At 38.6% G+C, this 25,146-nt stretch overlaps 1 protein-coding gene across 5 annotated transcripts in view; it reads right to left on the bottom strand.

Moving 5' to 3' along the window:
• CYRIB (CYFIP related Rac1 interactor B) overlaps positions 1-25,146 on the bottom strand; it is an 88,065-nt gene that overhangs the window by 8,888 nt on the left and 54,031 nt on the right. For 3 of the 5 annotated variants that reach the window (XM_054167159.1, XM_054167157.1, XM_054167160.1), the window contains exons 3-6: positions 20,423-20,459; positions 7,821-7,903; positions 1,824-1,945; positions 187-292 (exon numbers count right to left, since the gene is read on the bottom strand). In XM_054167159.1, the coding sequence (XP_054023134.1) occupies positions 187-292; positions 1,824-1,945; positions 7,821-7,893 (301 nt within the window). In that variant the 5' untranslated portion in view covers positions 7,894-7,903; positions 20,423-20,459. Of the gene's footprint in view, positions 1-186; positions 293-1,823; positions 1,946-7,820; positions 7,904-8,942; positions 9,026-20,422; positions 20,460-25,146 lie in introns of all 5 variants that reach the window. The other 2 variants (XM_054167161.1, XM_054167158.1) reach the window with 2 other exon arrangements.

Raw genomic sequence — 25,146 nt, 5'->3', positions numbered from 1 at the left:
TTTGCTTTCACTGTCACATGCAAAAAGGCAGTACACATATCTATGATACAGTGTATAGAAGGAATCTATGCCATATGAGCTTTTATCTACTAACCAGGGGCCAAGTCAAACGTGGTCACATCTAAATATGCCAAATGTACTGATTTACAAAGACAAAATACCCCAAGTTAACACCATGCTACTTACCTAGTCTTTGAGAAAATTCATAGAATTTCTTTAGTTTGCCTACTAGTGGAACAACTGCACCCCATGCTTTCTCTTGCAGCTTCTCATCACTGGGATGCTGTATTGCCTTAAATTAGGGGGAGGGGGGGAAAAAAAAGGAAGGGTGTGCTTAGATTAAGAATAACTAATATACTACTAAAAAAAAAAAAATCTAGGGAGGGCAATTGTTTGAAGAGCTAGTAATTAAAAAATCCTACCTACTGAGAAGTTTCCAGTGGAGAGGTAAGCCTGTACTAACCCACATCTGTTCCAAAAAGCTCTAAATAAATGTGTTCACAGACTCATTGAATGGCTTATTCTGAATAGAACAGTGACTTGAAAAGAGTACGAAGAAACTGTTAAAATTAAAGCTACCCAAATCAACAACTTTATTGGGGTATGTTGTGAAATTCAGGCTAAATAACACAGAAGAATTATTTATGCGTAATCAACAATATAAAGCATCAAGACCTGGTGTATACCAGACTTTGTCTTTACCATAGTCTTCCCAGACAGAAAAAGTCTTAAATTCAATCTCTCCAGGTTTTTCAGAGGGAAACAAATCTACTTAGCAATTGAAAATTACTAGAACAACAGAAATAAACTTGCTGCACCTTTGTGATCAAGTCCTCGATTCCAGAATGTTTCAGTCAACCTTGGGCTGTGAGTTGCAGCACACTCCTCTCTCTGGTTCCTAAATTTCCTTCCCGTGATACCTCCTTTTCTTGAGTGTCTCTCTTCTTTTACTATGGGAAATGTAGGCTTCCTTGCTGAGACACACTCACTTGCCTGATCCTACAACCTCTCCCTGAACATGCTCCTTCCTTGAACAAACAAGCTATTTCCCCTCCTAAGGGTTTTGTGTGACACAGTTACCCTTTTTTTCAACCTATTTTATGAATTCAGAGAGGAAAACTCATGGTACTTCAATTAAATCTGCATGACTATGTCAAATTCATTTAGAGTGAGCTGAGAGTTGCCCTATCTAATACTATTTCTTAGAGTATGTTACAGTGAGTAGCTCCTCATTTTAGCAGCTACGCAGCCTTCACTACTGCATCCGAGGAAGAAGGGAAGGGGGTTGAGAGAGAACTTACTCCAACCTTTCTTAAAGGTAAAATGGAGTGACATGCTGTATAGAAACTTTGCTTCTGCTCCAAACATCTACTTCAGTAAATAGAAGTCAATTAAAAGGGTCTGAAAATCAGATGCCTTTTGTGTTAGGATTACCACACATCAGACTTCTCCAATTAGTGTAACAAAGATGTCGACATTACTCAGTATTGCATTGTAGTCATGCCATGCCCCTTCCAAACCTATCACTAACTCAAGAGCAGCTTGTGTGAGAATATAAAGAAAAAACAATGGTAACAATTCCATAAAAAGCCTGGGAAGCATCATTTGCTGTTACACATATGCATTAATATTACTGAAACAAGCAATAGCTGTTTTGCTGTTAAAAAAGAACATTCCGGAGCAGAAATTCAAGATAGCAATTTTAACAGACAACATGCTCTGCCAAAACAGCTCCTGCAAGCAAAGTTAAAACCCAGAAGTATTGGTTAGGATGAGACAATGAACAACCACAGGTTGTGCATAATTACAACACTCTAGCTCACCTCTCGTATTTCATGGCCAGCTCCTCTATATGACTGCAAGTCTTCCAGTATTCCTTCTGCATCCTTTAAAACTACATTCACCTGATTATAGATTTCCTTTTCAGATTCTGTAGGTTGGGCATCTAAATAATTAGAACATATTAAATATATATAACACAACAATATGGAATTCAATAGGCACCCTCACCTATGGGACAAATTCTTCATGCAGTAACTCATTCTCTGAAGAGCTACTACAATGTATGGGAAACTCCAAGTGAGTTACTTCTGTTTATTTTAATGGTCTTTTAGCTTCATTTAGCACCCCAAAAATCCACCTGGAATCTGTCCTGCTGACTTATTTGAGTTAGAAGAAATCCTGACAAGTCATCTTTATGACAGCCGTACCAACCTCACCCCAGGGTGCAGTACAAGCTTAATGGATAAGCACTCAAAAGGCACACTCACTGCAGCTATTACAGGAGGTGTTCAAGTCTACTGTCATCTAGAAACACTGGAACAGTTTATTTTCAATATTCCCTGCCTCCCTTTTTACTGTTTGTGAAAGAAGCCATATCTTTTACTTCTATTTAATTCTCAAAACATATTCTTTATTGCACTAATTGCAAAATCAGAGATGAGAATGAAAAGATTTCATGTAAATTTGCAAGTTCGACCCCCTTCCTTACTTTTAAGAATGCTGTCTGCCACTTTTGCTGTGAGCTAAACACTTAACAAAAGATATTTTATCATCATTTTGAAAAGCTACGCAAATTTGAAGAAACATGATTCAATAAGAAGTATGTTTTGAGAACTATCAAAAGGATTTAACCTTTAAAAATAATCACTCGGTACAAATACCTCAGACCTAATTTACCTGATATGAGACCAATCCTTTTAAAATTCTGATGGGAGCTATAAGGTTAATTCCTTTTAGGCTGATTTAAAAAAAAAGGAAGTTACTGAAGTTGCTTCTGAAGCAAACCAAAAACAAACACAAAACTACAGGGGCAAAAATATGTTATGAAATGAACAACACACTATTTTAATAATTTTAAGGATTTAAATGTCAAAGTCAGGGTATTACCAAGAGGTTCTTTTTTATACAAAAAGCTGTTTATGGACATTATATCCTAATGAATTTGTTCTATTTAAAGCATCTGGAAAATGTCTTTTTATGAGTGCATTTTGCATGGTCCATGTGTGTAACTCCCACTAACAGTGAAGGAAGCTATGTATATACTTACATTAGAAAAAAAAAAAAATACATCACAGTACTCTAGTGTTACACACTAGAATAAAACCATTCTAAAACAAAGTTTGTACTAGGAGAAAGTAAGTTTTACATGCATTGCCTGTCTGGATTTTGCTGTGATTTCTGCATAATACTATTTATTTTTATGATTTAATGCATAGACAGTGGGCATTGTTAGCAAATATGCCTATATATAGACCTTGCAACAGTTTGACACTTTCAAGAATTTATGTAAGTGAAAAAAGCTGGTCACTCCTTTAAGAAAAAAAAAACACAAAAAAGTGTAAGAGTGTCACATTGGTAAGGCATCAAGTCAAAGTGGCCAGTGCTTTTCAGATCATCACAAAGGTTACAGTTATAATTTTGAAAGCTGCTGAAGACTGCTGTAAGAAATGAAGACAAAAAAATGAGGGAAAAGAGCAGACAGGTAAGCACCATTTGACTGGCAGCAATTCATGCACAAATATGAAATGCTATAGTAAAATACAGACTAAAACGTGAAGCTCTGTAGCATTCCAGATTGTGGTGTTAAATAATGCAATCAAGACTTGCCACTTGGATTGTCTCACACAGTACATCTCTTGCCTATTTAATTTTTCATGCTACCTTTTCTTTACCCTCTCTAGTAAGGAAAGCTCATTTTTCAGCAGGGGTGGCCAAAACAGAAGGGCCCATGAAAACTCTTCCTTCTCATTTTGAAACCCACTAACAAGCAGAACAGATGTAGTGCTATAACCTTCCCAATTTAGAATTTAAAATCCTCTTCTAGATACAAATTAAGTGGAATTCACTAGACAGCTGGGTACTTGAGTCAACACTTGTAACACCTCTGTCAGTGTACTTAGGATATAATCAGCCAACTACTGTATTTCATTTCCTTAAAATGTTCCAGGAAACCTAAACCCATGGTTTACATTTAATTTGCTGGGGTGGTGGTTCATTTTCTCTGTTTTGCTTGTTTCTTTTGATTATAACCAATTCCTAAACATAAAAGTTTTAAAATCCAGTAGGCACTGGATTGTTTCTTTTGGTAAGTATTTCACTTTGGTGTGGAAATTTGTAAACCTAATTTGTCCCAGCTAAGTTCTCCTCCCATCTCTAATTATTCTGCCTTTAATAAAAGAGCTCAAATTCTAAAAATAAACAGAATTCTTTTATATTCATTTCACAATACATTTAGGATGTTATTAGGATAGGTTTAAAGGCACATTACAGAAAATCTTCAAACCCTAGTGCTGTTTGGCTCTGAACAACTGGGTTTTTTTACTTCTCAGTGCTGGTTAGGACGCTGCAATCTGAACACCCATCAAAGATGGAGGAAAAGGGATAGGTTCCTAATCCTAAGCACTGCTGTCATCTGGAATAGATGGAGGTAGCACTCCCACGTATCACTATCTACCTGAGAACTCAAACTATTTGACTCTCACTTCAGAGTCACTAGCTGTGTAGATTGTTTTCCTCAGTATGAAGTGCACAAAGCTGAAAAGGGAGCTGTGCTTCTGAAGGCAGTCTTAACAACTAACAAAAAACAACCAGCAATACCAGGCATCCAAACATCAGGATGAAGGAGGAATGCAATTTCAGGGATTTCCCTATTCCCCTTTCTGGGACAGAAGTTCCTTCAACAACTTCATGACAAGTCCTTGTCTTTACCCAGCAATGTTTTCCATAGAAAGAACATATTCAGTAAGCCCAGAACAGCTCACTAAAATAGCCTGAGACTTGGTATCTATCCATGGCAGTGGAGCTTATCCTTGGTTATTCAGGGTAACTTTCAAATTTTTATTCCAATAGTAAGAAAAGTGAAGGCTAAGGTTCCTTGAATAAGTAAGTTCGTCTTTAGATTACTTTTAAATATTATCAGAACACTATTGCACTAAATTCAATATACATATTGAGTTCAGAAAGCTCACACAGTAACATATTAAAGACAAGAGTAGACTTAGAAACAATATACAAACGCTGCTATGTGAACTAAGAATTATGGAAGTATGACAACATATTGCATGTGGGGAACACATACATAGTGGCTATTTAAAAAAAAAAATTAAAAATTGGCTAATCTACAGAACTAGTACAGAGAAATTTGGGGTTAAAAGTTTATACTGTACAGAAAACACTATTTAAACAGATTTTTCCCAAGAAAGAACACAAATTATCTAAAACTGGCTGGGACAAAACTCACAAGGAAGGGAGAGAAAAATCCCAGACTGATGGAGATGAAATAATTTATTTGTCTCTGTCACCATTACTAGGGAGAATACTATCTGTGGCTCCTCTGAAACCTAGCCAAATTCTTCAGAGGTAATGCAGACTACTTTCAGCACCATTGAAATCACTTGAGATCACCATCTGCAACTAAACATAGTTTGTATTTCAGCTACTTTTCAAATCAGCGTGACTGGAAACTGTTTGCACTACGACAGTAACAGTATCAATGCAGAAGTTGAGCTATAAGCTTCCCACATTGTAGGTAGATGTTTTATATTGACAGTATTGTCCTTAGAAAGCTGTGAATTTTCCTCTGCTTGTGGCACTGCAGAGACTTTAGTAGAATACTTAAGACAGCTACTTGTTTCAAATAGGTAAGGTGAATGACCAAAGGAAACATAAGCTCAACTAGTGTTTAGGAAAAGCCAACAACCATTGTGCCATTTATTGCAGTGGTTTTTGCATGTGTTCTGATTGTCAATGAGTGGATTTTAACACCAAGATAAATATCTGGGGGGGGGAGTTAAAAAATCAAAACAAAAAACAACCAAAACCAAACCAAACAATAAAAAAATTTCTTTGAAACCAGTTTAAAAACACTTAATTTGGAGTTTGTATCCCTATAAAGCTTTATGGACATGAGATTTTTAGCCTTTATGGCATTATGCAAGGAATATCTAACTAGCCCATTGACTCCAAAGACATACATGGATTTCAGAACAAATGACTTCAAACTGTGTATTACTGGGTCAGGCGTAACAGAGAATTGGCAAATTTGGGTTTAACACAGAGCTTACTTGCTCTTCCACATAAAGACACATTGTTAAGTATCACAAAATTAAGTGCCAAGTCTTGAAGAAAGATCTTGACTGTGTCACAGCCAAGATCCTGTCAAGGCATACTATCTGAAACAGAGTGGAAAGAAGCATGGATACACAGTATAGCAGCAGAAACAAACACAGGACAGGGTCCAAAATGAATAAAGAACAGTCTAACAATTCAGCCATAATATAAGTCACTTAATTTGACTGCATATGTAAACATTTCATGTCAGCAACCTGCTTACTCTCATGCCAAATCCTGTTCATGCTCAAAACATGCACTTTATAACAAAACTGATAGCTAAAGAATGAGGATTGTTTCGGGGTTTGGGGTTTTTCACTTGTGTTTTCAAAAATAGCAGCCATTTTTATTGTAATGTCTTTTAGAATGCCTCTTGTATTCAGCTCCCCCCAATTTACTCCAATTAAATGGTAGGAATTCGCAGATTAAGCTGGAGCTGCGAATTCCAGGATTCTCCCTTAACAGTTCATCCAACTTCACTAGGTTTTACCTATTCTGATGATGTGAGATCTCAAGCAGTTTTAAACAACAGTTTTGCTTTCTGAGTTTTGAACAGAGTCCTTGAATATGCTCCCTACATGAGCAATTTGTACAGCTATCATTTTCCAATAACAATATATTTAGAAGAGATGATAAAGTCAACAGTACAGGATAAGGGTTTAGAGCAGTCATAAATGTCACAAAAGCAAAAATACTTCTCCAAGCGCTTGCTTTCACATGAGAACTAACACATAACCAACTGCTGTTGTTCTATCAAATGCAATTGAAAAATATTTGAAAGAGGAAGATATAATGACTCTCAAATTATCCACATCACAATACTTCATTAGTTGTCTTATTTTATGCTTGTTGACATATAGCTGGGTAAAGCAACTGCATATCCCAAACCAAAGTAATTAAACATGCACAGCAGCAGCCAGCAACACTTACCTGGTGTTCTTATACCATGCAACAAAAAATGAAAGCAGAAATACTAAGGAACATGTGAGCCTTACAGACTCTTGGCATTGATCAGACAAGCTACACCGTCTCATTTCAAAAGCAATCTTAACCTCATCCTCCCTTAAAAGGAGGCTGAGAGTATAACTGTCAAATTTCAATGCCAAATCAAATAAGGTTCACATATACACCTTTAACACGATGTTGGAGCTATGAATAGCTGTCCTGAGCTTATCTGTATATGCAGCATTATTCAGTGGTACACTGGAGGTGAAGAAAAGAGATTCAGGTTTCATATTCAGTCCTTCCTTAAAGGACTGAATCTTGTGTTTGTATCTCATTGTACTTTCAGTAAGTCTTCAAATAATTCTATTGTTTTTAAAGTTTTACTTAAAAGCAGATAGTTGGGTGTGTTTGTTTTGCTGTTTATGTTTTTGCCTGCTTGTTTTCACTGGGGTTTTTGGTTGGTTGGTTTTGTTTGTTGTTCTGTTCTTTTTCTGTTGTTGCTGTTTTAAACAAGAACTGTATCAGATTTCAACAGTAAAATATGATTTGAAAAGCCTTCTCCAAAATAAATATTTTACATTTTAGAAATGGAGGATATTTTAAAACAGATTATTGCTTTCTACAGAACCTTATTGACCAATTATTCATAGCTCAGGCACACAAAGCTGTTAGAAGGATGGCGAAGTGAGAACATACATTTAGTACATGACAGATGCAGTCTACTGCAGGCAAAGAGTAATAGATAGATAAAATAATCTTCTCACTTTCAAAATCAAGGAAAAAATTTGGCCCCTGCTCAAGGTCTGTGCATGTCAAAACTTTTAGAAGGTTCCCCATGTTAAGGTACCTGCCAAGACAAGAATGAGAGAAAAGAAAATTTTCTAAGACGGAACAGCCCAAATATAGTTGACTGAAGTGGTGGGGGAAAGAAGATCAGAGTTCCATCAGGCATGAACCTGTCCTTCACGCCGCCACCCTGATGGGTGGAGGGAGATCCCCACTCAAGGATGTGCAGCTGGTGATCCCAGAGATGCAATGCAGCTTTCCTGTAAGAAGTGACTACATCACCAACACCTTCACAGCCACCCCTTTGAGAAAGGGGCAGAATTCCAACCAAAGGCCTTGTCAGTGACCAATTCTGTACCGGTACACCCTAGCACCAGTGTCCTGAGCAGGAGTACCACATTGCGGATCAAATATTGTATTTGCAAGCATTATCATGGTAGCCATGCTACAGATTTTTACCTGAAGAGATAACAGAAGGAAAGAACTTCGATTTTGTCAGCCCTTATAATTTTGTCAGAGAGCCATTACAGAAAAATGCAGCATAAGACACAGCATCATTTCAGTGTGCAGAAAACATGAACAGAGGTACATCACAGATCTTTCAGAAAAGGTGCCTAAAATATCTGTAAAGCTCAGACAATGTCACTTTGGACTTCTGGATATTCAAAAATGCGTATTAACTGCACCATGAATGACCAAACCAGGCTCAAGAATGACTTAGCATTCACTCTTGTGTAAGATAGGATTACAGTGACCAACTGCTCAGCACAGATTACTACGGCATACTGACAGAATTTTTCATTTTATGATTATTTGATTTGCAGGCAGATGGATGGACATCACTGACCACAGAGACCCAAAAATGACTAAGCGCGAAGAAAGGAAACGTACACAGCAGCATGATGGCGGCTTGGCTACTACTGGAGAGGAAAAAAAATAGCTAAAAAAAACACAATAAAGAGGTATGGAAAAAAACACATGCAATTCTTTTTCAAATTGCATATTTGCAACTGAGTCCCCTAGCCTTCACTGCAGCAGGTATAAGCAACCCTACTGTTACCATATTAAATGCACCAGCTGTGAAGGGCCGAGAGACTTACTTTCAAAATCCAAGAAAAAATGTGCTGCATTGTGGTCTATGTCCCTGGTTAGCACCTTAATGAGATTACCCATGCCAGCAAACCTAAAAATAAAAATGGCAAAATAATTTAGTTCCAATAACCATTTCCTATTTTAAGTACACGCCTGGAGCTCACTCAAGCAGGACTCCTGATGGGTTTCGCACATTGGATTCATCAGCTTCTGGTGGGAAGTAGAAAACATGTACTGTACAGTGCATTTCCATTCCCTTTCTTCTCAAGGATGAGTGTTGTTGAAAAAATTAACTAAGAGTTACAGCTTTGACAGAAGCAAAGGTTTGAATTACTGGCTCTTTTTCACCTTGAATTCATTTAAAAGAATATGCTGCTTTTGACAACGGCAGCAACCCACAGCCAAAGCCATTGTTGCTTGGGACAAAAACAACCTCAAAATGGCACTGGTGTCATCACATGACTGATTTTTTTACTAACTTTCTGTAATCCAAAACAAATATTGGAAAGCCTTGTAGTAGTAGTTATCTGTGGCCACTGAAGAGTTTTCCCCCCTAAATTATGTAAAGTGATGGGTTAAACACAAATCACACTTTTCCAAAAACAAGAGAGAACCAATTTTCAGCAGCTCTTCTCACGCTTGCTGTCACAACCCAGCTAAAAGAAACAAAAAGCAGAAAAAAATTAAATAGTCATTGAATTACTGAAGGTCAGTTAAGTTACCAAAACAGTTTAAAACATTACTGTAAGTTCCAGAAATCAATACCTTCAGGAGAACTAGGAAAACTGCGTCTTACAACAAGGCAGCCTTTTCAAGGACCCTCCCCATGTAACTATACAAACCTACCAGTGCATGTCTTGTGGGTTTTTCCTGATTTTTACTTTTACTGAAGATTGATGTTTACCTGGCAGGAGGTAGCATGACAGTACGAATTATTAGTTTACTAAAAAGCAAGAAAACTGAAGCAATATGAGATCAAGTTGTCTGGCAAAACATTTTCAGAACCTGTGTTGACAGATTTCTTGAGTTCCCTAAGAAAAATGGGATTAGTGTGTGAGGGAAAAGCAAACTAAGAACAGCACACGATTTATTTTTTGGGATCTCTAAGATTCAGCAATGCCTCACACAAATCAACAACAGCTAGAGAAAGAAAGGGGAATTAATCCCAGATGGCTGAAAATGATTGTCTTTGCTCCAAGAACTTCTACAGAATGGCCAAACAGGAGTCTAGATTTTTAGAAGAGCAACTCTAATCCAACTAATCACAGTTGATTCTGCACACAGAATTTCATCTCCAGGTGCATGCTTGCTTTTTTCCACATTCAACTTTCTCCTTGATATTCAAGAAAATGCAAGTCCTGCTCCTAAACATTTGAACTTCATTCTCTGGAAAATCAGATCACAGTCTGTGAGAAACACCCATTATTTAAAGAAGCTTAAAATTAGGGTGCCCAGTTTAGCCACTTATCTTAAAAACTAATCCATCAAAAGGTGTTTTTCAAAGAGGCAGCTTTTCCAGAGCTTTCTATTCCACTGCTTTGTGAACTCTTCAAACGCCACATGTGCACCAATGCTGTGTAAACAAGCAACATCAAATGGAAGAGAAATTACTTTTCTATATCTTGCAAGCATGCTCTGTAACACAGGAATGAATAAACCACTTAGTCCAGTCCCCAACAACAAGGACATTCATAATCTGGCAAAAGCCGAAATACAGAGGCATTCTTAAACAAGCATTTTCAACGGGGGCAATAAAAAGTCAAATGTACAAGCTGCCTAATGGTGACTGAGTCTTTAGATTCAGATTTAAAAAACAGACCTCAATCTCAGAATCTCAGATCAGTGTATTACATATTTCAATTCCAATCTTAACAAGTAGCATATACAAAACAGTGAATGCTGTTAGCTGCCTACAGAGAACTCTATACTCGGCATTACTGCCATGCTTCAGCTCTTCAGCTACACCACCTCCTCCTCCACCAAAATATTTTCAGTACCTCAAGTAAATGCCTCTATGTAGTTTTTGTCTTTGTTTTGATATTAACCAGTCTCCTAAGAGTCGACAGGGTCATGCATGTGGTTTAAATATTGGGTAAGATTACTTCTGAAGGTCAGAGTAGGGGCATGCTTATAGGGTTGAAATATTTTGATGGTAAGTTTACAGAAGAGCATATAACTGCAGCAGAACCAGTTTAACTGAATGCCCACCACACTTCCTAAAATGAGTAAAAGGGGTCAGGGCCCCAGTTTTGTAATACAAATACCTCCATTCAGACCTTCGTCCCTCAGAGAAGTTTGCCAGCAATAATGTATGTTTTCTTTTCTGGGAGTAAGTTTAACAAACAGAGCAGTATAATAAAAGGTTTGGCACTACAAGAGACCTGTAGATGTGAAACAAATTCAAGCAGAAGACTCAACTGACCTAAAAGGAGAGAAATTGAAAATGATGAGAATGGATTAATTCAACTATGACAGCAACAAGATGACAACATGTGATCTAGGAATGCATTGCCATTTGCATGAAACACAAAGCTCCACGAACACTTGTTCACCATCAAGCTCGTAACAGACCTCTTCCCTTGTGTATTCAGCATATTAAAAGAGTCTTTACATGTTTCAGTCACATCATAGTTTTGCATGCAAGATACACAATCACGTTTGGTTTCTTGGCAGAAAAACGTTCACCATTTATTGTTTTTATGGACTGAATGGAAATCTAGTAGAAGCTGGACAAACACAGTATTTCTGAAACTTGTTTCAAGATGAATTCGAAGATCTCAAACATTCCTTAATACAGATTCGCTCTATGAACCCTGATAATGACTACTGCTCCAAGTTATAATCCAAAAAGATTTTAGGAAGTTAGAAAGAGAGATTGAAAACTCTATTTAAACAAAAGGTGAGAAGAAAAATTGATGTAGCATGTCTTGGGAGGATTTCCTCTCTCCTCCACATTCAAGGTAATAAAGGCAAGATCTGACAGACAGGAACTTACTCTTCCGGTGAGGCTAAGCGCTAGCTTCTCAGGTTCTGAAACAGTATTCTAGAAATGAGAGGCTGCGGTATCACAGGGTGGAGCTTCCCACACATATGGAATTGCTTGCAGGTCAACATGTCATGGGTCAGGTTAGATGGCTCTACACTTTTGTACATTATTTGCATTCAAAAAGTATTGCCAGGCAGCAAGAATTGACCTGTTGTGCTGGAGAGGAAAATCCAAACTGACCCTTCTGAGGGACTGCTGTAACAGCAGCATACCTGGATCAACCTAGAGCAAAGTAGCCTAACTCAGAGATCTCAGAGGCTCCTGAGACATACAGATTTACTGGAGATTACTTCATTCAAGATGGCTCATCATTTGCATTTCTGCTGGGCCCAAAACACACAAAGGAAGGTCCACTACTGGCTCTAATATTAGAATTGATGACAATCTGCATGCACAAAGAGAAACAGTCTACAAAAGTAGTCATTATAGTTTTCTTCGGGGATCCTTCTGTAAAAGCATCCCTACCACTGAAAATTCCAGTAGGGCTATGAAGACTTGGTAATTTACCACCCTAGTGGTCAGTACTGATTTACCAAGCACTCTTCCAGTCTCCTTGAAAGCCCACAACTTTAGCTGAGGTAAGTAGAATTACTTACTGTGGTTCCAGTTAACTAGCCCCTGATATTGAGCTATTTTGGGTCTAGTCAAGGACATCTTTGAGCACTAACTGCATCCTTGAGCACAGTGTCACATCATTCGGCCTCAATTCAAGAAAGATTTGAGACTGTATAAAGACCAAAGCCAAGAGTAAGCACTCCTACTGTTGCAGTTTGAGCTGGGTGCCCCCCTGGTGTGTTCACTTCCTGTGTCCAGAAGTCCAGCCCAGAGGGATGGACACAGGAAATTGTGTGTATTTCTTACCATGATTCTTTGCACCACTATAAGATCCAGTGCGGGGTCTGGCACTTTCTCTTTTCTTCCTCCTCCGCCAGCCAGTAACTGGGGGAGATGTCTGCTGGCTTTGGGCCTGGCTAGGCCCAAGGCCACGGGGGGGATGGGCAGTCTCAGGCCTGGCCAGCTGAGACTAGCCCAGCAGAGGGAGGGGGAAGAAGGAGCCCTGAGGGTCTCGGGTGTACCCTTCAGGTGGGAATGGGATGCCTCTGGGTTTGCTTTGGGATCTTTCTTTGTCACTGCACTTTGGGTTTTCTGTAACATTCACTGCTTTTTATTTAAACTTTCATCACTTTTGCAATGCATTTGTCTGAGTGTTTTATTCCTGCCCGTGGTGGGGAGAGAGGGGGCTGCCTCAACCCAGCACACCTACTAATAAAGGCTTATATACTGCAGCTGGTCTTCATCTCAGAGACAAATAATTGATTCAGAACATTGACTGTACGTGAGTTCTGTGAGTGCTAGCACCCCTTCTGACCCACAACTGCAGCAATATCCATGAAGTTGCAATCCTCGCCAAGAAGAATTTTGCGTATTGCAGTCACCAACATCAAAATATTTACGTGCCCAGCCTTAAGTACAGTTTAGGTCACTACATATTTGTTCTTCCACAGCTTCAGATTGTCAGCCTCAGTCCAATTTTATTTGGTATTCTCATGCAGAATACTTCAAATTCTACAAATGCAGCTTTTTTCTTCGAGAGGTCTTAATGATTTTAGGATTTTATAGTGCAGTGTCTACAGGTAATTCAAGAGGACACAGCCTCAAGCTGCACCAGCGGAGGTTTAGGATGGATGTTAGGAAGAAGTTCTTCACAGAAAGAGTGCTTGGCCATTGGAATGTGCTGCCCAGGGAGGTGGTGGAGTCACCATCACTGGAGGTGTTTAGGAAGAGACTGGATGGGGTGCTTGGTGCCATGGTTTAGTTGATTAGATAGTGTTGGGTGATAGGTTGGACTCGATGATCTCAAAGGTCTTTTCCAACCTGGGTAATTCTATTCTATTCTATTCATTTGCTTCTAACTGAGTTGGTCTATCATAAAATCAGAGCAGAAAAAATAAATAAATGTACAAGCCTTTGTCCAAACTGACTGTCCCTGCGACGCTGCCCAGAATCCCTCCTGGCATACTCCATACTTCAGCACACTACTCAAGCCACGTGGAGCAGGTTATGGGAAATCAGAGCATGAGCCAAGAGCATGGTTTAAATTTGACCTACTTGCAAAGGAAGACATACGGAATGCCACATTTGATTACAATAACTTGGCCCATTACAGCGTTATGGGGTTGTATGATGCTGCGTGTAGTGTCATGATCAGACAAGCGGAAAGCAAAGGCATATTTTCAAAACAAGTCTTGCACGCATGCCCTTCATGCTGAAAACATCCCTGACACATTTCAATATTTTTTTTCCTGTAAGCTGAGCCCAGGGGAATGTTAATAGAAATACATGATGCAACTAAATTCAGCCAAACACTAAAGAAATTTCTCCCCTCGCACCCGAAAGAAAAACTATACATTAACAAGGATTTTGCTGGCAATTGCTGAGCAGCTGGAAAACTTAATCTTGGTCAAGGTAAAATACTACAAAGACATTCAAATAAGGGGCATTTTTAATTTTTTTTTTTTTTTTTCTGTTGTAAGAATAGCCTGCTTTCAAAGTAGTTAAAATGCCCAGTCAAATAAATCAATGTAAAAACATATTTGTGACCACTGAAGAATGCCTGCTTCAAGAAAGCATCTGCTCACCTTTTGGAAAAGCATATACTGATCCTCAACACTACTTTTAAGGAAGCTTAAGGCTGAACAGGGAGACAGAATATGAAAACTGTACCCCATGAAAACTTCATATCCATGCTCTGGATATGGAGGAGGAAGTAAAGGATGACACTACATGGAAAGCATATCTAATGACAAAGCAAACGTTTTCTTCCAGGCACTGAGGTTTGTTTTCAATTGGTCACATGTGTGACACAGACCTCCAATTCAGAGGTATTTTGGTAAAACAGGAAGTGAAAAACACTTGCAGCATAACACCACAGTGTTGTAACAGTGTTACTATATAAACAAAAACCTAGCTGAATGCCTCCCTACACTGTTTTCCTAAAACAATAATCTTGCCAGCCTGGCAATTGTTTCAAGGCTTGCTGAACATTTTCTGCCTATAGTATCTAGCCATGAATCCAAGGCAGCCTTTAGCAACAGCAGGCATCACAGAGCAGGCAGCCTATTGGATCCCGTGTAATCTTTTCTCCCAATGAAGCAGCTCAGCTTCACAAGCAGTGAGAATGTATCTGCTCTCAATCTCAAGAACTAGAGTGTCGCAGACGTGGAAATGTGCTTGTAAATAACACTGTGGGAATCGCTCTCTTCAGCAGCATTCTCCTTGGATCCAAACATGCTTCTCCTAGTCTGATGCACATTTCTCTTCTGAATAATGCAGGAGAAGCATAGATGCCTTGTGACACGTAATTTCTGCTACTGACACTACTGGTGTTTAAAGTGCAAAGATCTGTCATTGAAGAAACCTCTAAAGAAAGAAAATACACTGTGCATCAAGAAACAATTATTGAGGTAGTAGTACAAAAAAGAAGTATTTATGACTAAGAATCTGCAAAATACACCAAGCACATCATCTTTAGTAAGCTTGGTAATATGTGCTTAAAACAAGTTCTATTTTGTATAAGCTGGTCTCATTTTCAGGTCTCCTCACAGCTACAGTAACAATATTAAAGGATTGGTCCTGATGCTGACACCTAACAGCTGAATCAAACACACATACGATGTGCCAAATGAGCTGCACATAAGACACATTTCATTCACTGTGGAATCTGTTGTTCCAGCACTGTTCATCACGTCTTACAGACACTTTCACAGACTTCACAGTCTAAATCCATGCAAAGATATGTGTGCTGCTTTCTTCTCCTGACACCTAGTGGTTATTCTTCCACAAACCACTAATTGAAAAATCAACCATCCCAAGGATAAAAGAGAAGCAAGCCCCCTGAGAAACTAAGAAAAAATAAAAATAATTAAACATATATATATATATAAAAACCCCAAAACAAACACAAACCCACCCCAACCAAACAAAAAAAAAAAAAAACCCACAAAACAAAAACGTCACTGAATTCCTGGGACTTCTATCATTGGCATCTTACTGAAATAGTGGAAAAATAATTTACACAGCCAGATAGAATTTTTTTTTTGTAGAGGAAAGCAAGCATTTGGGCTTCTTAAAAGCTATTTAAAACTGCCACTGATGTCAGTTGTTTTGGCTCAAGTGGCTTTGATACAATAAACTGTTTTAGTTGAAAGTGAGGTTACTTTTCTGAGATCACACATCATCAATAAAGTCTCCTTGCCGAACAAAACTGAATTCAAAAGTTGTCATATCAGGAAAATGGAAGCCTGCCAGTGAAAATAGTCTAGTGAAAAAAGGCTCACATTCCTCAAAACCAGAATTGTAAAGTAGGGCCAGGTCAGTGTTTATTCAGTCCATTTTTCCACTTAAAGGAAATCAAGGGAAAGGCACCAAAGACTCCACAGTTCCTTTAGAAGAGGCAGTCTTAAAGCCTTGTTAATTCAGGAATATTTTAGTGGCACAGCTGACACTGAATAACTTATTTGACATGAGCTACAATAAAATAACTAAGCATGCCCACACAAGTCTGGAATAAGCCCCACTTTGTCTGGAAGGATTACTCCTATTTTTAAAACAGAACTTGTATTCAAAAAGGAAGAGACTATGATCCAAAAATCTGCTCTGATTTACCCTTCAACATAACTGCAAATTCTTCCAACAGTGAATCTGGGGCTAAAAAATAATCAGATAGTCTTTCCTCTTTCAAAATGGCACAAGCTCAACATGCCTTAACTCTGCACCATGCACTTTTAAATTCAACTACGTTGCAACCATCAAGGGGTAAAAAAACACAAACAGAACAACGACACAAAAAACCTCCAAGCCAACCCACAACCATAAAAAAAACCCAAGCAACCAAAACCTCCCACAAACATGAAAAACCCCACAACAACAAAAACCCTGTATTTTGTCTTTTTGTTGTTAGCTCGGGGATATTTACATCCAAATGCAATTTACACTTGTGATTTCTTCTTCCAAGGCTTAGAAGCCTTCTGCAGTGATACAACTCCTCCAACAGAGGTCACTACCCTACAGTTTGAGTTTCCAAAGAAAAGTAAGCTTGTAACAAGCGTGTTCCCACTATCTTAGAGCCTTATAGCTTTCAGAGTTAGCACATTCCTTCCAGCTCAAACACTGCGTTTAGTCCATGATACTGTGTTGTTATCCAGGAAACAGAGGCTGATATTATACTCTGTCTTTTTTCAAAGTCAGCTGAGCACATTCTGGTTTTATCAGGCATATAAAGATGCAAAAAAGGGCATTTAATGAGAGATGCAGATTTATAGAATGCTTTAATTGTTTTACAGAAAAGCTTCCTAATTTCCAAAGGATGGCATGCCAAGCAATGCTGCTACACTACCACATTACTAAGAAAGTTTCACATTTCAAGGATGTCAGCCTGTGATTTAACAGCTGTCAAACTCTAGTCTCCAAAAACCAAATGCGACAATACAAAATTTTCAATCCCTAATCTCACTGCAGTGTCTAGTTCAGTTGATCTGCCATCTTTCTGCTGGTATTTCACTCGTGAAAAAACTTCTCCTCTTCAAGCCTAGCTTTATTTGGAAAGGTGTCTTCTTTCAAATGGCTGAATCTCTAAGATAATCACACTCCCATACCCATTTCAGTACCAAGCTGGGTAAAGTTACGCTGAGGCTCTGACAGCCTTAGTAATGCTGCCATCTAATGTGCCAGGGCAAGGAGTACAGTCCTCTGCATCACTCTTTAATACTCAGATGACATGTTTTCTTTTAGTTTGGCTGCCTTCAGAGCCTTGACTTGCAAATCTACACTAAGGGTATTATGACAAATTACCTAGTCAACAAGTTGATGGCTATAAATATTCATTGACATATTCTATCTCAAGGGAAGTTCTTTCATTATCAGTACTAAACGCAAATCCCAAGATATATCAACCTGACACTGACTGTCCATCTGTAAATTCAGTTCACTGACATACCAGCTCTGAACTACTGAGGAGGAAGGGAAGTCCTATGGCCTTCCAAATCACATAGCTGGAAGGGCAGATTACCCTATTTCAGGAAAACATAGATTATTTTGTAGAGTATTCTTTCTCTGAGACACTGGTCTGATAAAGTATATTTGTGGAATACAGTCAGCTAATGAAACACATCAAGTTACTGATGGCACAACAGATGATGACTAGCAGAATGATACTCCTTCCCAGCCCATCTGTTTTCAGGAACAGTAACTAAACAGAAAGGTACCAGGCAGGCCAGAAGGATAAAATTGGTCTCCGCATAGTTGGTTGCTTCTTTAAAGTTTCAAGAGAGTTTCAAGGTTCTACAGCCATCATTTTTATTTCCAGTTACTTCTTCAAGAGGTATAGTATTATCAACTACTTTTACAGTCTGGATAGTTCTTCTTAGAGAGCAGGTGTAAAAAGAAAAAGAATTACCAACCAAACCAAACCAACAAAACAATACCAAAACCAGATTCCCCTAGGTGTGCTAGATCTGTTCATCTATTATCTCATTTTCTATCCCTCTCTAACATACTTCAAATTTTCTTTTAAAAATCACATCCACTTACACTTGAAGGGTCAAGTTTTACTGGCTATTACACTTTTCCCAAGTTTTAACCTTATTCAGAAAGCTACATCTAGTTAATTTTGCCCCATTCTTTGAAGCTTAACCACATTTTTCAATAATCTGCAGCTCTTTACTGTTATTGAAATGATTGCTTGGGTAGGAGCTCCTGGCATTCCCAGGTTTTAGCTGCTGTTAAACATTTGGCAGCTACTTTGTCTCAGTACAGCTGGAGAAGGCAAAAGCAGTCAGACATCTGAACTTTACAGCTGCTGAAGTGGACAACATCATCTTGGTTTACAAATGTCTTCCCTTCAATATCCAAACGAGTGTTGATTCACAGTTTCTTCAAAGGAAACAGAAGTTTCTTGCCATATGTTGCAGCTGTTTGCTGGACAGCATCCCTCCTTCTGCAGGCAGTACCATTCCCAGCAATGCCCTCTGAGTTTTGCTAGTTTTTCTGGATGACTCTCACCTCCCAGAGAAGGAGCGATACTGTTTTAGCAAAGGAGTCAGTGGAAGAGGTGAAAGGGTGAGCAAAACCAAGTACACAGAGGCAGAGGGAAGATGGCGATTCCTGGAGACTGTATTTGGCTAAAAGGGCCCATGGCCTGACTCAGCAGCTCTAACAATATATCCCTTGGAAATGCACACCAAGCTGTAAAGAAAAGTTTACACTAGTTCTAATTGCAGCTTTGTCAATACATTTTATCCATGATTGTGGAAGTAAAAGGCTACCAAATGAAAATGGTACTACTACTGCTGCCACTGCATGCTTTTCCATTAGCTTATTGTGGACCTGGAAAATACTGCTGTACACTTGCCCACTTCCTAGACTCATTCCGTAACCCAAGAGAGGCAAGAGAGGACGACTCTTGGTCTGACCCAGAACTGCGAAAGTTCTCCTAAGAATAACAAAAATGTGAGATAAAACTCATCAAAACCAGTGATTCTGTTAAAAAGAATATATCTTAATACATCACTAATGCACTCAAATAAGGGGCAATTGCTTCGATAACACAGTTTTAATGCCATATATCCTTCATGCCTGAATGGAGCATTCAAAGTTTTGCACACAGCACTTGGAAATGTTTTCTGCCGTTGTCAACAAAAGTGAAGACAAACCAGTCCAATGGGCTCCCCAGAATTCAAAGAGCTCATTGACAGTTAATCAGAAAGAACAAAAATAAACCCTACCTCATGTTTGGCAACATTACCTTCACAATCTGACAGAACATAGTTAGCTATGCTGGCAGAGCACAACAAACATGACACACACTCTAAGAAGTAGCTTACGTGACAAGTGGTAGGTTATAGGCTTAAAAGCTAACATCTTCACGTGAGCATATGCCTCCACTTCAGTCAAAGAAGCTGGTAGAGTACTGGTTTCTGGCATAAAGCACACAGTTTAGAAAATATTTGAAATTACACAATAACTTTTCAGAAAGAAAAAACACCAAAACATTGTATCTTCATTCACAATTTTCCAGGATAAATACGGACAAACTACTATAGTCTGTGTACAATCAAAATGCCTTTATTGAGACAATGGGAGTTCTTCACATTGCTACAGGGAAGAGTTTTCAAAGTCATTACCAGGCTTCATTGTGAGGTATTGTGCGAGTGAAACAACAAACACTTGAAACCTGATCTTGAACCAGAAAGACACAGATTAGGTTAGAGTTCAGCCTAGCTAATGCTACAAATTTCAAGAGTTGCAGAAGCAAATGAAGGAAAATGAGTTCCTGAAAACTGCTAACACACAGCTCAGCTTCATTTCCTGTCCTTTAACATACAGTGATCATTGCTGCTATGTATGGCAAGATAATTTTCAAGTGGGTTAACTTTCAATTCTTACCTACAGCCAGTGCTGCGCTCTGTTCTTGGCCTCCAGTCTGTTTTAAAAGAAAAAAAAGAGATTATGAAAATTCATTCTTTTGCATTAGAAGTCTTACATGTAAAGCTACACAACCTTGTAAAAGCAAACATGCTTCTGTTCCAGATGTTGTACTGCTTTTCTGGACCTACTCATGAACAGCCCCAAATCTATATGCCACTGTGAGTTTGGAAAAATATTAACAGAATGCAGACCTCTGGTTTATCCTCCAGGGGTATAAATAAATAGGAAATAAGTTATTTGATAACAATGTATTTCTAGAGGGAAAAGGGTGTGCTGGTGTTAGATAATCCATTAAGAATATATATCTCCCAACAAATTTTATTACTAAAGAGTCAAAGCTGCAGTTAAATACCAGTGCACCAACTGACTCCACTTGTATTTCACTTTGCTTTAAGAAGTGAGAGAGAATGACACAAGATTCTTAATTCAGCAGCACAAATCAGCTCTTAATGATGGTCATGGCTAGCATGCTGACCTACAAAGAAAGCATTTTCAAAAGTCACCACTAAAAACCATCTGCTTAAAGCAAACCAGAATTCTTGGACAGTTTTAGTCTGCTGTAAGCCTCACTAACAGTGATCTTAAGGCTTGTGAATTAATTGTGTTGTTTGAAAAAGACAAGATGGAGTACTACAGTACCTCATAATGTTTCAAAGGAATTAAGCTTAACATTAGCTAGGGAAGGCTCTGAAGGCCTACAGCACCATAAGCAAGAAGCAGAGTGGAGGCCCTATTTGGGACTGACCCTTCACAGCCCAAAGACTGCCTGAACATAAGCAAAAGGACAAGTATCAGACATTTCTAACTGTAGAAATTTATTTCTCCATCCTTTTCAGTATATGAATCTCTCTCAGAAAAGCTCCCCTCCTTGAAGAGGATTTGAGTAGCATCCCCTTTTTCCTTTGCCAGTTGACTTCTAATTCCCTTTACTTTCTCAGTAGTAAGCAACAGCTAGCCCTTCAGGACAACAAAGGACATCACTATGTTTGCAAAAGCTGCCACAGCTTCCCTAAAACAGATCCTCTCACTATGTGTATTTTAGACATGGGTGGTTTTTATCGGTGGTTCCCTGCCCCTCCGCCCCCCCCCAAGACTGTGGACTGCTCAATTCATACTTGAGACAAAACAACAGAAATCAAACACTAACAGGAAAGCACTGGTGCCCTGCACCTTGGAGAAGAACATAAGTGATCCTGCGAATAGAGAAAGTGAAATCAAAGGCAGACCAAACACTACCTCAAAATGTTAATTTCCTGAAAAAATGTGAAACAAAGTATTGTGTCCTATTTGAATTTTGAGAATGCAAACAAATTCTACCTAAAAATAATGGGGGGGGTTTCTGGGGGGGGCAAGGGAGTCATCAAGAGTTCTGATTAAGATGATTTTGGTTCAGAGTCTGACCTGAATTCACCGAGCTACAAAAACAAAAAGAGAAGTTCAAATTTATTAGAATGACCACAACATAGAAATTAATGGGAAAGTTACAGGTAAAAATTTGAACTACAGCAGCAACAACAGTGACTTCTAAAAAATATTTTCCAACTGCACTGCACTAAGCAGAAATGTCTAAACTTCCAACTGATAAAATTACAGAAATAAACCCTGCTCAACTCTTTACATCTGACTGCACAGAACGCTGCACTTCTAATCACAAGCCACAAGCGCTTACCACCTGCAAGAAAAGTGTGCTGATGCTCAGGGAGTTTGTCCTGAAAGGCTTCAAAGAATGACTGAAAGTTAATTATAATCAAAGTCTGTCACGACTTTTGTGCCAATGAAGGCATGAGAAGAGAAGAGGCCTCACAGAGCCATTAGGCAAAAGGGAAGCAACCAAGGAAGCTGAGAATTATGGGTCAATTGGACTACCATCAATAACAGGCAAAGGGATGCTACCACAGGAATCCATTAACTGGATTCTTTTCTGTATCAACAAGAGTGCCTTCATGCAAAACAGATCAGAATGAGCACATTTGATGCTATCAGCTTGGTTTATACTGGCAGGCTGATAGAAATTTGATTTTTGCACAGTATGGCTTCACATCAGAGTATTTTAAATTTAGAGGTTAGCACTATGCAATATAATAAAGCACTGCCTGAACAGATAAGAAATTGACTTGTAGATCTCTAGCAGTCAGTGGGGAATAATCGAAGAACATCCATTAAAAATGGCCAGATGTGAAATTAACAGTGCGATGGATTCTTTGCCAACTTCTGCACCTCCAGATGCACCTTAATTCAGCCACAAGATATCTAAATGAACAATCACCTACTATCAGGTTGTCAGTGCATTACTTTGGTACTGATCATTCTTCTGACTGATTCTCAAGGTTCGGATCTGCAGATTAACATATAAAGGATACCAACAGGCACAAGATTAGACATGTATACTGTATGAGTTTATATGTAGAGAAAAATAACACAGAACCAAGCTCTTTCGTGATTCTGAGGCAGCCAAACGTTTAATGTTAACATTACAGAGAGAAGTGACTCTGCGCAGGAAAATCTCTTCTTACACAATGGGTTAACAGCTTGCATATTTTGTTTAGATTTTTTGTGTTTTCTGTTTGTTGGGGTTTATTTGTAATACCATTTTTATGGAGTCAAACTGCAAAAATACTAATGCATCCCATTCTAGGAACCCCTGTTACACACACACCCCCTCTCTTGACTTGCAGCCTAACTCCACCACAGCAGAAAATGGCTAAAGCATATGCTAACATCTCTGGCCAACTACAACAGGAATTCAAAGAACTATCACAACAGCAAATGTGGAAAAACATCTACAGCCATTAGGGAGGGACAGTAAATCACCTAAACTGTAGCTATTTATTTTCAGAAGAAAACAGCACCAAGTATTGTTCCATTTGTCACAGAAAAAGCCTGCAGTTGATAAGTCAAATAGCATCCAAGCATAAAAGATGCACTAAGTAAATTTGTCATAATTGTGGATAACAGAACTTGAAAAAAATGAGTAACTGCCTAACCACTGAGTAAGCTCTGTGTTTTGGGCATCCACCTCATATGGAACTGATACTGCTTAACTCAGCAGCACATGAAAACAGACTTCAGAAGAGAAAAGCTAACCATTAACTTCCAGTATGAAACAAATGTCTTCTGCCCAACCTCAATAGAGCTAATTAGGAAGCCTCTACACGCAAGCATAAACTTGTCAGCAGCTGTCAGTCAAGATTTGCTGCAAGAATGGTGACTTTGCGGGCTTTCCAAAACTCAGGTTGCTCTGCCTATTAAGAGCTGAAAATATTGAGCAGACAAAGGAACTTTGGAGAGAATTGCTTCATAAAGCTTTCAACATTTACTGAAGAAAGCTTGCACAGAATTCATGTACTTTATGCGAGGTATCAGGCACTCGGACTTCAGCAGGTGTCTTCAAAACACAATGCATAAACAATGCAAATGTTTAAATTGCTTGTTTGAAGTTCAAGCTTGCACTAGGATCTTCCTTGGTACATATCACCAAGTTGAACTCCTTGTGAGCCAGAGGCAGACTGTGGCACAGATGTTGTCAGTCCATGAAACCTCACCATCCTTTGGGTATTGCTGAATGGAAGAGGATGTACTTCAAGACTGCACTGCTCTGTCAATTTTTAGACACTCTCTTTAGAAGCTCTCTTGCTTCAGTTACAGACTTGAAAAAATGTTTAAGGAAATCACTCCAAAAAGTAGTTACTCAGAGAAGCCCAAATTAAAACAAACCCCAAGCTCAGCCCAAAATATAACCACAACTAAAATACACCCCACTACAATAAGGACACTAACAAGTGTTTAGCAATAACAATTGATTTTTACTTTAGTAACAGTAACAGATGCTATGCTGTAACAAGTAAATCATAGCTAAGAAAGTTTCAGAGGATCTGAAGATTAACCTATGGTTTAATGCTAGCTGGATGTGAACTGCAATATTAACATCAGTGACTCTAAAAGAAGATTCTTTTGTATCTGCATGGCAATTGAACATTAGATTAAGTCTATGAAAAGGTATTCTATCACTACTGCCTGCTATAGCGTGGATGTAGAAAGCTTCTGCTCAGATCTTTCTTCTCCATCTTCACTTATCCTTCTGAAGCTAAATTGTGTATCTATGTATTACATTAATCCTTTCCATCTCATAGTATCCCATATAACTTGCTACACTCAAACCAATGTTTTAGGTTCATAGTTAAGATAGAAACGATGATCTGACATGCAAAATTACCTGGCAGTTCTCAACCTGTATTGTGCACCCATCAAAAGCACACGATGCTGCCTGTCCTTTATTTATAGACTAAAATGCATTTATGCCAATATAACTCACATTGTACACAGCTATACTTGTATGCAGCTCTTCCTACTGCTCATCCAAGCATCTAATGGCACTCTCAGGTCTATGTAGGAATGTAACTAATAACCAGCATGTTTCAGTTTCTCTAAAGCTCAGTCTGAAGATGTGGCTTCAAAAGGAATGTAGCATGCAGCCATGAGGTTTCAAGGAAATTTAGATCCTGCACTATGGATCAGTAGGATGAAGTTATAAAGATACACTTTTTCTTTCCTTTTTTTTTTTGTTTGTTTTGAGAGGGAAAACTACAGATAATTGAGGCACTTCTATGGTGTGAGAGGATATACACACATATACAAGACTAATATTCAGCATGAAAATTTATATTTCATCCACTTGCAGATAC

Source organism: Dryobates pubescens, chromosome 14, assembly GCF_014839835.1.
Source record: "Dryobates pubescens isolate bDryPub1 chromosome 14, bDryPub1.pri, whole genome shotgun sequence".
NCBI classification, from domain to species: Eukaryota; Metazoa; Chordata; class Aves; order Piciformes; family Picidae; genus Dryobates; species Dryobates pubescens.
The sequence above is the reverse complement of the archived record's forward strand: the minus strand, read 5'-3'. Positions and strand labels throughout refer to the sequence as shown.